At 37.5% G+C, this 17,349-nt stretch overlaps 1 protein-coding gene across 1 annotated transcript in view; it reads right to left on the reverse strand.

Moving 5' to 3' along the window:
- LOC128701519 (uncharacterized) overlaps nucleotides 1-17,349 on the reverse strand; it is a 109,874-nt gene that overhangs the window by 117 nt on the left and 92,408 nt on the right. Inside the window, exons 9-16 of the mRNA XM_070101532.1 lie at nucleotides 12,268-12,470; nucleotides 10,163-10,379; nucleotides 9,223-9,426; nucleotides 5,583-5,697; nucleotides 4,352-4,459; nucleotides 2,675-2,725; nucleotides 1,192-1,287; nucleotides 43-389 (exon numbers count right to left, since the gene is read on the reverse strand). Of these exons, the coding sequence (XP_069957633.1) occupies nucleotides 43-389; nucleotides 1,192-1,287; nucleotides 2,675-2,725; nucleotides 4,352-4,459; nucleotides 5,583-5,697; nucleotides 9,223-9,426; nucleotides 10,163-10,379; nucleotides 12,268-12,470 (1,341 nt within the window). The remainder of the gene's footprint in view (nucleotides 1-42; nucleotides 390-1,191; nucleotides 1,288-2,674; nucleotides 2,726-4,351; nucleotides 4,460-5,582; nucleotides 5,698-9,222; nucleotides 9,427-10,162; nucleotides 10,380-12,267; nucleotides 12,471-17,349) is intronic.

Here is a 17,349-nt window from a genome sequence, read left to right on the forward strand (position 1 = left end):
GTGTTGTATGCTGGAATAACCGGGTTATCATATATATAACACGTAGGTAAAGCTGCTCTTGAACCTTCCTGAACACTTTCGTCAATCCTAAGTGCTTCATCGCGCACTTGGTCATCAAGAGAAGACACTCTAGAATACATTGCCTTATCACTGACAACGTTGCTCTTACACTCATTATATGCATAAGACTGGGTTTGTACCTCCGGCTGGTTGCCCTCAGAAGACTCCACAATCTTTTTGTGTTCAGAGGCTGCCACAACCATAGTCTCGCATGACACACTTTCCTCGCCTTTGTTTGGTGAAGAAGTGACGTCGGCTACACATCTTTCAGTGAGATCATAACTGTTGCTATCAGTTAGAGCATCACCATGTAGTAGTTTATACAGCATCTGAATGAAATTTATAATACAATATAAAAATAGATTTACAAAAATTTTAATGCAGGAGAATAACATAAACACATACATAGAAAGCAGTGTGTACACTCAAACATCTGAACTTCCATATGCACTTGCCCAGTAGCACACTTCACTATACACTTGTCCAGTAGCACACTACACTATACACCTGTCCAGTAGCACACTACACTTCATTATACACTTGTCCGGTAGCATACTACACTATACACCTGTCCAGTAGCACACTACACTTCATTATACACTTGTCCGGTAGCATACTACACTATACACCTGTCCAGTAGCACACTACACTTCATTATACACTTGTCCGGTAGCATACTACACTATACACCTGTCCAGTAGCACACTACACTTCATTATACACTTGTCCGGTAGCATACTACACTATACACCTGTCCAGTAGCACACTACACTTCATTATACACTTGTTCAGTAGCACACTACACTTACACTTCACTGAATGATACAAGAATGATAAAGCCAGTCAATGATGATCCCAGGAAACAGCGTAGTCTACCTGTCATGACACCTACCAGTCTATCTGTTAGTCTTTGTACACACCTGTACAAATATACCAGTCTATGAAGTTCTCTTTCAGTTAAAAACTCTACCAGTCTCTCCCAGTCTATGTACGTATCAGCCAATGCACCAGTCTTTCGTTCTATCAACAAATGTACCAGTCTCTTTTATTTTATCTATCAGCCAATATATGGGTATCTACCATTTTATCTACCCATCAGTCAATATAGCAGATTCTTCCATGTTATCTTACCGTAACCACTTTGTGTGGTATCCAGGGAAGGGCAGTGAGGAGGCTGGGCAGGGAGAGGGTTAACACATCTGTCAGTGACATAGCAGTCAGAATCACCTGCCAACAAATGACTATAAATAAAATGATTTTAAACATAAAATGTATACATGCATAGAAAAATTTAATGGTGGAATAAGATAATTATAAATATGTCCATATTTAGTTTTAATAAATTAGCTATTCGCTGTAGAATCATTCTGTCATAGAAGTTATATATGAATGGTATACAATACCGACAAGATGAAGAATTAGTCGCATGTATAGCATTCGGAAATCTTTAATTTATAGACGTTTCGCCCTCCAGTGGCTCTGTTAGTACAATACGAGGACATAATGCATATATACTTCTTCAGTCTTCACATTATTTCCTTGTATTAATAAAGCCACTGGTTGGCAAAACGTCTACAAATTAAAGATAACCAGTTGTTGCACATGTCATAGTAGTGCAAAGGTGCATTTGTGACGTCTGTGTGTGTGGTATCTTTGTAAAGCCTTTATAAATCAGGGAACGGGTGGGGATTTAAACCCCTGGCAAGTGAATCTTAAAACTCACAGGCCAGTACCCTAAACACTCAAGTGGTTAACGCACTGGCCTGTCTCGCACCGACGAAGGGTGACCCGAAAAAGAAGCGCATTCACCATCATTCACACTATCAAGAGATGCGGCACAATAATATCTGTTCTTAACACTGTCAGTGGTGCTTTCTAACACACACACACACACACTTGCTGAATATATATATATATATATATATATATATATATATATATATATATATATATATATATATATATATATATATATATATATATATATATATATATATATATATATATATATATATATATATATATATATATATATATATATATATATATATATATATATATATATATATATATATATATATATATATATATATATATATATATATATATATATATATATATATATATATATATATATATATATATATATATATATATATATATATATATATTCTTATTTTCTTATAGTCGGACTTGAGTCCTGGAAATGGGAAGTACAATGCCTGCACTTTAAAGGAGGCGTTTGGGATATTGGCAGTTTGGAGGGATATGTTGTGTATCTTTATACGTATATGCTTCTAAACTGTTGTATTCTGAGCACCTCTGCAAAAGCAGTGATAATGTGTGAGTGTGGTGAAAGTGTTGAATGATGATGAAGGTATTTTCTTTTTGGGGATTTTCTTTTTTTTTTGGGTCACCCTGCCTCGGTGGGAGACGACCAACTTGTTGAAAAAATATATATATATATATATATATATATATATATATATATATATATATATATATATATATATATATATATATATATATATATATATATATATATATATTAACGTTACTGTTAAATGATCGTAATTATAAACCATGATATTAGAGTAATTATGGGATGACTTACCTGAGCAGTGATAGAGTTGACGCAGGGTAATGACAACAGCACCCGCTCGTGCTGGAAAGTGATAATACTAATAATTATAATGTCAGATTATTAGACACTAGTCGATAGCATTAGTGACATCGTGGTAGAAAATTACCGTATATCTGATCGGGGAACACGCTATAGCTGAAATTACAACCTTGAACACAAGTTAGTCGTTCATTCCTAACATTCCTTTTCTTGCCTACAAGTGTGTATTTTGATGAACGAGACACCTGTGCAACACGAGTGTCTCGTATATTCCTAGCATTCCCATTCTTCCTTACAGGTGTTTTCTTTTTGATGAACGGGACACCTGTGTAACACAGGTGTCCCGTTCATCAACTTGTCGGTTCTCTGAACAATTTTTTCTACTGTTTATATTTTAGTAGCGTCCTCCTAAACCAGCAGCAGATAACAGTTATACGACCCAGATGTCTACAGTAATAATATTACTGCAGACAAACGGCAGCAGCAACAGCAGACTCAGGAAGCAAATGTCAGCAAGTATGTGGCTACAGCTCAACGTTAATCACAAACTGAGAATAATAACTAGATGTTTCGCTCAATCCTGGAACATCACATCGCAAGACTTTTAAGTCTTGAACAGACCGAAACGTTATTTTGTTTTCCTCTTGAATATGTGGATTATACATAAGTTTTTCCAGTCACGATATTATGACTTTTATTCTAGGTAATTGCAGCACCAGCTGAGGAACTGTTATTATTATTATTATTAAGAAAAAAAAAAGGCACAATACCGTGACTGGAACAATACACTAATAACCCTCAAATAGAAGAGAGGAGCTTACGACGACGTTTCGGTCCGACTTGGACCATTTACAAGGTGTGGAAAATACTGTATATATTTTCCGGAAATACGGTAATTTATAGGTAAATAGATGCCCTATATTGTATTTTTAAAAGAAGTATGTCATCGAAAATAGGAAACCTGCGGCTGGGGAGGTTAGTCGCCATTGTTAATTTGAATTGGATACAACGTTAGTGTAAAGGGAAGGAATTTTCGTGCTCTAGAGGTTAAAATTGGGCTGACACCTCTCAAATAGGAGGCGAAATTGTTGGATGTGCATTCCTGCATAACTTGAGATATCAGGCGACAGGACAGGACAACTCCAGGAACCTCAGATAAGTCTGTTATGTTATAACTCTGGCCAGTTGTTATTTTCATGTATAGACAGTGAGGTTTTGTGAGTATGATACAACTTAATCTCCAGTCAAATTGGTGAGTGTTATGATTAAGATATATTCTCCTTCTGTTGTGTAAATGTGTATATATGTGTATCTATAATCATTTATTATTTTCAATATACAGTCCACAAATTTATATATTTACCAGCATTCCTGATGATACAAATCATTTACAATTAATAGGTCCAGAGCAACTTGTGGATATGACAGTGGTAGGTATCGAAGGGGGAAATTTTTTGCGACCTAGGTGTCCCAAATTCCTACTTGTCTAACTGATAAATAATAATTATGTGTTCATTTACTGTTATGTACATAATGATACATTCAGTTAAATGCAATTTTCCACACAAGGTGTGATTTTGTAAATGGTCCAAGTTGGGCCAAAACAGCGTCGTAATCTACTCTCTTCCAAGTGCGGGTTATTTGTGGGTGCAGGAAAGTAAGACTTACCGAGCTCATCTGCGAGGTTAGCCATGGTCGTGTTATCCACTCCTCCTTGTCCCAGCAAGTGGAGGCTGCCATTGTCGCCTCCGCCACCTTGCGGATCAGCTCTCCCACCTACAGTCATCACCAAGGTTGGAAAGAAGAAAAACAACCAATTATTAACACAGCCAATTAAAAATAACGCCAATTAGAAATATAGATATTTAATATATACAGTTTGAGATAAAGCCAATTAGAAATACTACAGGAAAATACGTTATATTAACATATGACTCGCTTAGCTCATCCGAAAATACCAGAGAAAAAAAATTATTGAAAGCAGTGGACTTTTCAAGGGAAGGTGGGGTGCCTTGATGCTGGATCAAACTGAGTTATAGTCAAATTCCCCAAACATTGCATGGTTTCTCCGGGTTCAATGCTTCTTTAAGAGTATAATAAAGAAAATATCAAAGTTCTATTGTTTATTAACTAACATATTCACGTGTATCACTCGCATTACCTTCCGAAGCATTTCCCTTTTTATTTTTCCCTGTTGTCATCTTATGTCTAATAGTAACAGTATTACTGCAGGATTATATTACAAAAATAAGTGCTGTAATGTGGTGACTGAAGTCACCACATTACAGCACTTCTTATTTTAATAATCTATACGGGAGAAGGGGATACTAGCCCATTGCTCCCGGCATTTTAATCGGCTTTTACAACATGCATGGCACTCTAAAGGAGGAGTTTGGGATAATTGCTGTTTAGAGTTGTTTGTATCTAAACTGCAGCATCTGCGCACCTCGGTAGTGCACACCATTAATGTAATAGTATGACTGACCTACTGAAGGTTAAGAGATAAGGTTTTGCTCGGATTATTAACTCTGAGGGTTAGCCACCCAGGACAATTCACGAACAAAAAGGCACAATACCGCGACTGGAACAATACATAAATAATCCCACACAGAGGAGAGTGAAACTTATGACGACGTTTCGATCCGACCTGGACCATTTACAAGTTAGTGTGACTTGCAAATGGTCCATGTCAGACTGAAACATCGTCAGAGGTTTCTCTCTCCTATGTGCAGGTTATTTGTGTATAACCCAAGAAACTCAGCGCGTTGAGGCAGAGACGGAACCGGTTGTAGTACTCGGGTGAGAGAATAAAACAAAACAGAGAACGATTAACCACTGTATGACACACTGGTGTTTAGTACTAGTATTTTTTCATGATGGAGTTACGAAAAAGACTGACCTGGTGAAGGTTGTGAGCCAGCAGGAGGGAGACGGTGTAGTCAGGTGAGCGGAAGAGGGCGCAGGTAGCCACCAGGCGCGCCATGGCCTTAACCACGCCGCTCCGGAACACGTAACTTTGAAGAAACACATTTATATACATACATACATATATATATATATATATATATATATATATATATATATATATATATATATATATATATATATATATATATATATATATATATATATTTTATTTTTTTCAACAAGTCGGTAGTCTCCCACCGAGGCAGGGTGACCCAAAAAAGAAAGAAAATCCCCAAAAAGAAAATACTTTCATCATCATTCAACACTTTCACCACACTCACACATTATCACTGCTTTTGCAGAGGTGCTCAGAATACAACAGTTCAGAAGCATATACGTATAAAGATACACAACATATCCCTCCAAACTGCCAATATCCCAAACCACTTCTTTAAAGTGCAGGCATTTTACTTCCCATTTCCAGGACTCAAGTCCGACTATATGAAAATAACCGGTTTCCCTGAATCCCTTCACTAAATATTACCCTGCTCACACTCCAACAGATCGTCAGGTCCCAAGTATCATTCGTCTCCATTCACTCCTAACACGCTCATGCACGCTTGCTGGAAGTCCAAGCCCCTCGCCCACAAAACCTCCTTTACCCCCTCTTTCCAACCCTTTCGAGGACGACCCCTACCCCTCTTTCCTTCCCCTATAGATTTATATGCTTTCTATGTCATTCTACTTTGATCCATTCTCTCTAAATGACCAAACCACCTCAACAACCCCTCTTCTGCCCTCTGACTAATGCTTTTATTAACTCCACACCTTCTCCTAATTTCCACACTCCGAATTTTCTGCATAATATTTACACCACACATTGCCCTTAGACAGGACATCTCCACTGCCTCCAACCGTCTCCTCGCTGCTGCATTTACCACTCAAGCTTCACATCCATATAAGAGTGTTGGTACTACTATACTTTCATACATTCCCTTCTTTGCCTCCATAGATAACGTTTTTTGACTCCACATATACCTCAACGCACCACTCACCTTTTTTCCCTCATCAATTCTATGGTTAACCTCATCCTTCATAAATCCATCCGCCGACACGTCAACTCCCAAGTATCTGAAAACATTCACTTCTTCCATACTCCTCCTCCCCAATTTGATATCCAATTTTTCTTTATCTAAATCATTTGATACCCTCATCACCTTACTCTTTTCTATGTTCACTTTCAACTTTCTACCTTTACACACATTCTCAAACTCATCCACTAACCTTTGCAATTTTTCTTTAGAATCTCCCATAAGCACAGTATCATCAGCAAAAAGTAACTGTGTCAATTCCCATTTTGAATTTGATTCCCCATAATTTAATCCTACCCCTCTCCCGAACACCCTAGCATTTACTTCTTTTACAACCCCATCTATAAATATATTAAACAACCATGGTGACATTACACATCCCTGTCTAAGACCTATTTTTACCGGGAAGTATTCTCCCTCTCTTCTACACACCCTAACCTGAGCCTCACTATCCTCATAAAAGCTCTTTACAGCATTTAGTAACTTACCACCTATTCCATAAACTTGCAACATCTGCCACATTGCTCCTCTATCCACTCTATCATATGCCTTTTCTAAATCCATAAATGCAATAAAAACTTCCCTACCTTTATCTAAATACTGTTCACATATATGCTTCAATGTAAACACTTGATCTACATATCCCCTACCCACTCTGAAGCCTCCTTGCTCATCCGCAATTCTACATTCTGTCTTACCTCTAATTCTTTCAATTATAACCCTACCGTATACTTTTCCTGGTATAAACCATACCCCCGGCCGGGATTGAACCCGCGGTCATAGAGTCTCAAAACTTTTGTCCCCTTTCCCTTTATATAAAGGGACTATACATGCTCTCCCCCAATCCCTAGGTACCTTCCCCTCTTTCATACATTTATTAAACAAAAGTACCAACCACTCCAACACTATATCCCCCCCTGCTTTTAACATTTCTGTCATGATCCCATCAGTTCCAGCTGCTTTACCCCCTTTCATTCTACGTAATGCCTCACGTACCTCCACCACACTTACATTCTGCTCTTCTTCACTCCTAAAAGATGGTATACCTCCCTGGCCAGTGCATGAAATTACCACCTCCCTTTCTTCCTCAACATTTAAAAGTTCCTCAAAATATTCTCGCCATCTACCTAATACCTCCCTCTCCCCATCTACTAACTCCCCTACTCTGTTTTTAACGGACAAATCCATACTTTCCCTAGGCTTTCTTAACTTGTTTAACTCACTCCAAAATTTTTTCTTATTTTCATTAAAATTTCTTGACAGTGCCTCTCCCACTCTTTCATCTGCTCTCCTTTTGCACTCTCTCACCACTCTCTTCACCTTTCTTTTACTCTCCATATACTCTGCTCTTCTTATAACACTTCTGCTTTGTAAAAACCTCTCGTAAGCTACCTTTTTCTCTTTTATCACACCCTTTACTTCATCATTCCACCAATCACTCCTCTTTCCTCCTGCCCCCACCCTCCTATAACCACAAACTTCTGCCCCACATTCTAATACTGCATTTTTAAAACTATTCCAACCCTCTTCAACCCCCCCACTACTCATCTTTGCACTAGCCCACCTTTCTGCCAATAGTCGCTTATATCTCGCCCGAACCTCCTCCTCCCTTAGTTTATACACTTTCACCTCCCTCTTACTTGTTGTTGCCACCTTCCTCTTTTCCCATATACCTCTTACTCTAACTGTAGCTACAACTAAATAATGATCTGATATATCAGTTGCCCCTCTATAAACATGTACATCCTGGAGCCTACCCATCAACCTTTTATCCACCAATACATAATCTAATAAACTACTTTCATTACGTGCTACATCATACCTTGTATATTTATTTATCCTCTTTTTCATAAAATATGTATTACTTATTACCAAATTTCTTTCTACACATAGCTCAATTAAAGGCTCCCCATTTACATTTACCCCTGGCACCCCAAATTTACCTACTACTCCCTCCATAACATTTTTACCCACTTTAGCATTGAAATCTCCAACCACCATTACTCTCACACTTGATTCAAAACTCCCCACGCATTCACTCAACATTTCCCAGAATCTCTCTCTCTCCTCTACACTTCTTTCTTCTCCAGGTGCATACACGCTTACTATAACCCACTTTTCACATCCAATCTTTATTTTACTCCACATAATCCTTGAATTTATGCATTTGTAGTCCCTCTTTTCCTGCCATAGCTTATCCTTCAACATTATTGCTACTCCTTCTTTAGCTCTAACTCTATTTGAAACCCCTGACCTAATCCCATTTATTCCTCTCCATTGAAACTCTCCCACCCCCTTCAGCTTTGTTTCACTTAAAGCCAGGACATCCAGTTTCTTCTCATTCATAACATCCACAATCATCTCTTTCTTATCATTTGCACAACATCCACGCACATTCAGACTTCCCACTTTGACAATTTTCTTCTTATTCTTTTTAGTAATCTTTACAGGAAAAGGGGTTACTAGCCCATTGTATATATATAGTATGTGTGTGTGTACTAAACACTATCAACTTTTATATCACTCTACAGTTGATTGTACCCTGAATTAGCCGGCGGATGGGAGTAGAGGATAAGATAACAGGTGGTGACCTGAAGGGAGAGCAGCACCAGCTGGCAGGTAAGCTGGTGTAGGTGGGCGTCAGTACGCAGCTGGTGCAGAGGCTGCAGCACCACACATGTCCTCTCGTCGAGGAGTAAGTCTGCCCAAGCCTGGACTCCACTATCCTCATCCACAACCACGTCCCTGTAACCAGTTATTAATGCTAAGTTATAACTATTGTTAGGTAAATGAACACACATGCGAGCTTTTGGAGAGCGAAACATTGCCACAATAAAATGTTACATTAGTTGCATCTGTGTCCATTTACCTAACATTTTGCTGGTAATTCTACCGTTATTATATCGCTACTACTATTATTGTTATTCCTAGGGAAGTGTAAAAACACGTTAGGGGTTATACCTCTCTTTAGCAACCGGAGGTAATCATAACTGGGAAAAACTCTAAATTCGTGACTAGAGAACATTATGTCCTTAGAAGAAGAGCATCTCACAAACAGCTGAGCACCTCACTGAAAGGGTAAACTCTAGTGGATAAAAAGGGAAGGGGGGGGGTCGATGCCTTTTAACACGGTAAGGATGTGCTAGCATGAAACTAGCAATTTTTCCATTTTAAAAATATGAATTTCAGTTACCCCTTTTAAGGTTAAAATATAAATTTTAGTTATCCCTTTTAAGGTTAAGATATGAATTTCAGTTACTCCCCCGCCCCTTTTTAGGGTTAAAATATATACAGTGGATATTTTAGTTGCCACTTCTAGCATTAAAACGGATTTTTTTTTAAATCGTTAATGAAAATCTGAGTAAGCAATTTTACTGTTACGATATAAATAAAATGTGTCAAAATTGGGTCACCATATGGAGAAGACCCAGGCCAGGACCCCTCCTGGTACATAGTGCTATGACTTGCGAATTTGGTGTACCTTAAGCACCTCTCCACCAGGTTGATGTCATAGATGGAGGTGAGGATATAGTGTAGCTCAGCGTTAGTGGTTACACTACTTGATGCCACCAGCGTGAAGATGTCACCTTTCCTGCCTCCAACACCACCTCCATCAATTTCACAGGTCGACTCTTCTTCATGCGTAACCTTCAGCTTCTTGCTGCAGCCCCGCTCTACCTCCTCTACTCTCACACCAGCTGCACACACACACGTCGATACTGTTAATATATGTAATATGATAACACTAGTGTTCCAACCAGTATGACGGTTGGTAGAGTACGTACTCAGTCAACCTGGTATAAACCTTGGTAACTGATACTGACAAACTGGTTTCAAGACACCTGAGGAAACACTAGAACCTTGATTACTTCTAACATACACAAATTAAAGTGAGTTTATATAGGCCTATATATATATATATATATATATATATATATATATATATATATATATATATATATATATATATATATATATATATATATATATATATATATATATATATATATATATATATATATATATATATATATATATATATATATATATATATATATATATATATATATATATATATATACTGTCGTTTTAATCTGTGTATGTTAAGACGTGACCAAGGTTCTAAGATAGAAACGTTTTCTAATATCTCCTAGTGTCAACTCACGTACCTTTTGAAACCACTCGCTGACCTTCTCAGTTTCATATCCCGCACGTAGGTGGGATCTGAGAGTTATAAGTTGGATTCCTTTGAGGCAGGACCTCGGCTCCGCAGACCTATATAACTGTATCTTAATACAACGCAACCAGAGCATGGACATCTATTGTTCCAGTCATATCAACTCCCCATTATACCCACAACACACACACGTTATCATTTTACGTACTACGTGCATAAAATAACGTACAGCAGACAGGTATTACCACAAAGGCACACTGCTGAATAACACACCTAGACAACACTTGGATATCTTTACTGCCGAGATGTTTCGCCCGCGCAGCAGGCTTTTTCAGTCGTTTGGACAATGAAGATATCCATGTGTTGCACATGTCTTACTCATCACTTTTTCGGTATTATATACCATTAATATAATGATACAAAGACACGATGCAGAATAAGCTATTAGCGATACAGCATTTTGCCGTGTAAAAATTTACACAACTTCAACAAGAGAGAAACACCGTCCCAATAAAATGAGGCTCTCTAGATTGTATCTTTGTCTGTATTATTTAGTTCGGTTTGTAAATAAATAATTAGAGAATATTGCAGTACCATAACAATTTTTACTCGCACTGCAAGTTTTTTGTGATTGTGTCCAGTTTTTTCTGCAGTGACTGGAAACGGTTAAAAAAGAAGAGCTGCAGAAGTTAGCGAAGGAGTTTACAATGTTGTATAAAAAAAAAGATGGAAGTATACATGAGAATGCATTATAGCGTCAACACTTATATGGGTTTCAGGCATGAATGAAAATTTGGATGTTGCAGCGAGAAGGAGGTTGGAGGCAGTGAAGAGTAATGTTTGAAAGCAATGTGAGGTATGGATATTATACCGAGAATAAGGAGTGAAGAATAATGTCTGTGGTGATATGAAAGATATACTTCAGAGAGTGGTAGAGAGAGGTAGTTTGGCCATTTAGAAACGATGGAGCAGAACAAGATGACCAAGATTGTTTAAATCAAGGGTGGACCGAGGTAAATGTAGGGGCTGTCCCAGGTAGGTTAAAGGGATGGGAGTGAAGGAAGTTTTAAGAGTTGGGGTTTGAGCGAGTTAGATCCAAGTAGAAACAAGCTGCTTTTTTGGGGGGGGAGGGGGGATGCGGGGGATGTGATGTGGTGTTCGAGTGCGAGCAGGGTAACCTCTGTGGAAGGAATTCAGGAAAAATGGTTAGCCAGACTCGAGTCCTGGAGGTAGAAAATACAGCGCTTCCACTGTGAATGATGGTTATGATGTTTCATCTGGAAGGATCATTTATTTTTATCCCAGAACAGTGTACTCTCACACTTGCCAACGACGGCAGAGCCGCACTGGAGGGGGAAAAACTGGAATGAACCATAAATTATATCTAAGCAATTTTTGTAGGTACAGGCCTGGGGAGTGAGCGGTGGAGATGGTGAAGGAGACTACAGGGATGTTCTGTCTGGTGCAGTGGTGGACACAGGTGGAGGATGGTGATGCAGCAGCCTCCCACTCCACCACCAGGCTGAACTGTGAGCACGGTAGCTGCTGCAAAGACTCGCCTCCTCCTCCTCCCTCATCCTCACTCCACACAACCACACTCCGACTCTCCAACCTGCAAGATGTTCTTATTCAAATTCAATTCAAATTCAAAGTTTATTCTCTATAAAGATTACAATGTTGAATTTACAGAATTTGGTTGTTGTGTGGTTTACATGTAGTTAAATAATGATTACAGAGTGTACCACTAGAACGCCTAGCATGGCTAGGCATTTCGGGCAGACTTAGTTTAATTCTTTATTTTAAAATATTACAAATTATGAGGTAAGTTGGTATTATGGCTAAGTGACTAAATACTAGTTTGTGAGTTTAGCAATGTGAATGCTTTTGTTTTGGCACAGTACATAGTTTCAGTATTGGAGTATCATAGGATTCATTATTTTAAGATTGAGATTAATATTTCTGTTTATGGTCAAATGGGTGAGTGAGTGTAAGTGTGAACCACCAGGTGGTATTCGTGTAGTTAGTTGATGGGGTTTATCAGGGAGATAAGATGTTTTCTAATGGTAGTTTTGAAGGTGATGAATGTGTCTGCAGTTCTAGAGTTCTCAGGTAGGGTGTTCCAGATTTTAGGGCCTTTGACATACATTGAATTTTTGTAAAGGTTTAGTCGGACATGGGGAATGTCGTAGAGATGTTTGTGTCTGGTGTTATGCCTGTGGGTTCTGTCACAACTATCAAGAAAGCGTTTTAGGTCAAGGTTGATATTGGAGTTTAAGGTCCTGTAGATGTAGATTGCACAGTAGTAAGTGTGGATGTACTGAACAGGGAGTAAGTTTAGATCTATGAAGAGTGGGGGGGTGTGTTGCCAGGGATGGGATTTAGTGATTATTCTTACTGCAGCTTTTTGTTGGGTTATTATTGGCTTTAGGTGTGTTGCTGCAGTTGATCCCCAAGCACAAATAGCATAGGTGAGGTATGGATAAATGAGTGGTATAGTGTGAGAAGGGCATTTTGCGGCACGTAGTATCGTATCTTGGAGAGGATCCCAACTGTTTTGGATACTTTTTTGGTTATGTGTTGGATATGGGTGCTGAAATTCAGGTTGTTGTCAAGGTATAGGCCTAGGAATTTGCCCTCATTATGTCTGGTAATTAGAGTGTTGTCGATCTTAATGTTAATTTGTGCATCTCCTGCTCTGCTACCAAACATAATATAGTAGGTTTTGTCAGTGTTAAGCGTAAGTTTATTGGCTGTCATCCAAGTCGATATTTTGATCAGCTCCTCGTTAACAATGGTGTTGAGGGTGGCAAGATTAGGGTGAGAGATGACATAAGTCGTGTCGTCAGCAAAGAGAATGGGTTTCAGGTGTTGGGATACGTTTGGAAGATCATTGATGTATATGAGGAAGAGCAGGGGACCAAGGACACTTCCCTGCGGAACTCCAGTATCAAGTGGCCGTGTTGTTGATGCTGTGTCTTTAATGGTAACATACTGATACCTATTAGTAAGGTAAGATTTGAAATAAGCAAGCGCATGGCCTCTTATACCGTAATGGTCAAGTTTGTGGAGTAGGATGTCGTGGTCTACTGTGTCAAAAGCTTTTCTTAGGTCAATAAAAATTCCTAGTGGATATTCCTTATTTTCCAATGCTGTGTAAAGCAGATCTAGCATTTTTATGATTGCATCATTAGTGCTTTTATTTTTCCTAAATCCAAATTGGCAGGGGTTGAGTATGTTTTGTGCTGTTATAAATGAATATAGTCTCCTGTGCACGAGTTTCTCAAAGATTTTGGATAGCAATGGTAAGTTTGATATTGGCCTATAGTTGTTTAAGTCTGTAGGGTCACCACCTTTATGTATTGGTGTAACCCTTGCCATCTTGAGTAGTTTCGGGAAGGTGCTAGTTTCTAGTGACTTGTTAAAAAGTAATGAAATAGCATGCGAAAGGATATGGGCCGCTCGCTTGTACAGTAATGGTGGGACATTAGACAGATTCCCTGAGTTGTTTTTAAGTGACTTTATAATCTCGGTGACTTCCGAGGGCTCAGTTGGTGCAAGATAGAAGGAATTTGGGAAATTCCCATCTAGGTAGTCCCCGGCATGGGCATTAGTATGTGGGATTTTATTGGCGAGATTAGATCCTATGGTTGAGAAGAAGTCGTTTATCTTGTTAGCTGTGTCAGTGGGATGTAGTGGTGTTTCATTAGGTTTAGTTAGGACAATATTCTTGTTTTTTTTTCAGTTTGTGGGTCCCTAGAATCTGAGAGAGTGTTTTCCAGGTCTTTTTTATATCTCCTCTAGTGTCTGTGAATCTACTGGAGTAGTATAGTTGTTTGGCTTTCTTTATTACTTTGGTGAGAACTGATGAATAGTGTTTAAGAATATCTTTGTGTATTAAGCCCTGTCTATATTGCTTTTCATATTGGTGTTTCTTGTCAATGGATTTCAGAATGGTGCTGGTTAGCCATGGGCAACCAAGCCGTTTGTTTGTGATCTGTTTCGTTTTTATAGGACAATGTTTGTTGTATAGTCTAAGTAATTTGTTAAGAAAAATGTCTGTCCAGTCATCAATACCATTGGCCTTGGAGAATTCTGTAGGCCAGTCAACAATCTCTAGGTCAGTTGTGAACTTCCTTATTGAGGCCTCGTCATGGAGTCTAAATGAGACTTTGTTGTATTCAAGTGGTGGTTTATTAATGTTTGTCAGGAGGAAGGTAGGGTAGTGGTCTGTAGTGCTATCTGTGATTATCCCTGATTTAAGGGGGGCTAGTATATTGGTCCATATGTGGTCTATTATGGTTGCACTTGTCTCAGTGAGCCTGGTTGGTTTAGTTATTGTTGGTATGAGAAGTGTGTTGTTCATATTGTTGATGAAATCAGTTACAGGCTGATCATCTAGTAAGCCAAGGTTGATGTTGAAGTCTCCAGCTAAGAGAAGGTGGTGCTTATTCATTTGTCTGTTTGTTATTAGTGACTTTAATTTCTCACTGAAATTTGGGATGTTTGTGTGAGGTATCCGGTAAATGGCACCGATTGTTATAGGTGTCTTAAGGTTTTTTACAGTAAAATTAGCAAAAATGTATTCCCCATATTCATCACTAAAGCAAGTGGTGCTAATACAAGATAATTGGTTAGAGTAATAGATTGCAATACCACCCCCAACTTGGTTTGGTCTGCAGTTGTGAATTGCTGTGTATCCTGGTAGAGGGTAGATATCTATTGTGTCCTGCTTAAGCCAGGTCTCAGTAAGAATAATGCAGGAGAAGGGTGTCTTTAGTGATTCAAGGAGTGCCAGGAGGTCATCATAGTGTTTGCTTAAGGACCTGATGTTGTAGTTAAGTACTGATAGGCTTTTAGCATTGTTTAGGATAGTGCTGGCTTGTGATGCTGTGTAATAAAGGCAGTTACTTTCCAATAGGTTTTGATTGGGTGTCAGATTATGGAGGTTTAGATCAGGGTCAACGTGATCAATCATCTTCTAGGTTTAAATTATGGTTATTTATATCCTGAGTTATGTGTTGAGTTCTAGTACTGATATCTGTAGTGGTGGGAAGCTTGGATAAGTATATAGCTAGAGTATTTTGGTCATATAGAGTATAGTCACTACTACACATAATGAAGTTGATGTTGTCTATGTGTTGTGCTGGAATGAACTAAAGTACAACTAGGTATAAACTAGTAATATAAAAATACAAATTTAAAATAGAACAAGACTCTCACTTGTAATTGCACTAAGGTCTAATATAATGACTTTTGTGGAGTCTATGTTTTGAGCTAGAATGAGCTATAGTACAACTAGATTTAATCTAATAATATAAAAATACAAATTAAAAATAGCACCAGTCTCTCACTAGTAATTGCAATATGGTCTAATATAATGAATTTGGTATTGACTATAGTACAACTGAGTTTAATCTAATAATATAAAAAAGGCACAAGACTCTCAATTGTAATTGCACTAAGGTGTTATATAAGTTGTTTACAAGAATTAGAGTATAACTAGATTTAAATTGACAAGATAAAATATACAAGTTAAGGTAGCAAAAGAATAAAAAAAAGTAGAAAAAAAAAAAAGATATATGAGGTAGTTGGTACTAGTTAGCAAAAGATAGTTAAGGGCCTTGAACAATAATATAATTGAAATATACACTAATTGCACACACAATATAGTCACTAAGATATGAAAACAATCTTAGAGTAGGAATTATAATATAAACTTATAATATAAAAATACAAATTGAAATGGTACTTGCAATTGCACTAGGGTCTGGTATAGGTTGTTGACAAGATCAAGAGTATAACTAGATTTAAATTGACAAAATAAAATTCACAATTAAAGTACCAAAAGAATAATAGTAAAAAATAACAATGGTAATGTCTTGGTTATAATATGATAGTAAGATGGTAGACAGGTACACAGGTACACAGGTACAAAGGATAATATAAAGGTTGGAGTTGAATATACAAACTTGAAAATTTGGCAACAAAATGTTATGGGAAGTATAAAATAATGTTTAATGTACAAAAGTAAAATTGACTGGTAGTAAATATGGTGTTTAATAAAATTTTAGTAAGTAATAATGATTACAAAAAAAGTGAAAAAGTAATGTTTATTTCATTCAATATTGCACTGGTAGTTATACTAGAGGTTATATGGCAGTACAAGGTAATTAAGAGTACTCTAAGATAGTAAATGTGGTATTAAAACAGGTAAAGGTAATTAGACAAGTAATGGTTATTAAATGTCAAAAATGTTAAGAGTAAATTGAAATTATAGTAAAAATGATAATTATTAATTTTAGTAAGTAATATCAATTGATAGTATTTAAAAAAATATGAGGTAGTAATATGGACAGAGAAAGTATCAATTCAGCTAATGTTTAAGCAAACAATAGTAAATAAGAAAATTACATAAGGTGACTTATGCTTACTAGTAAAATCACAAAATGAGGTAGTTGATTATTTAATTACTAAGAGATTGTACAATGAAA

This window comes from Cherax quadricarinatus, chromosome 78 (assembly GCF_038502225.1).
Source record: "Cherax quadricarinatus isolate ZL_2023a chromosome 78, ASM3850222v1, whole genome shotgun sequence".
In the NCBI taxonomy this organism is placed as follows: domain Eukaryota; kingdom Metazoa; phylum Arthropoda; class Malacostraca; order Decapoda; family Parastacidae; genus Cherax; species Cherax quadricarinatus.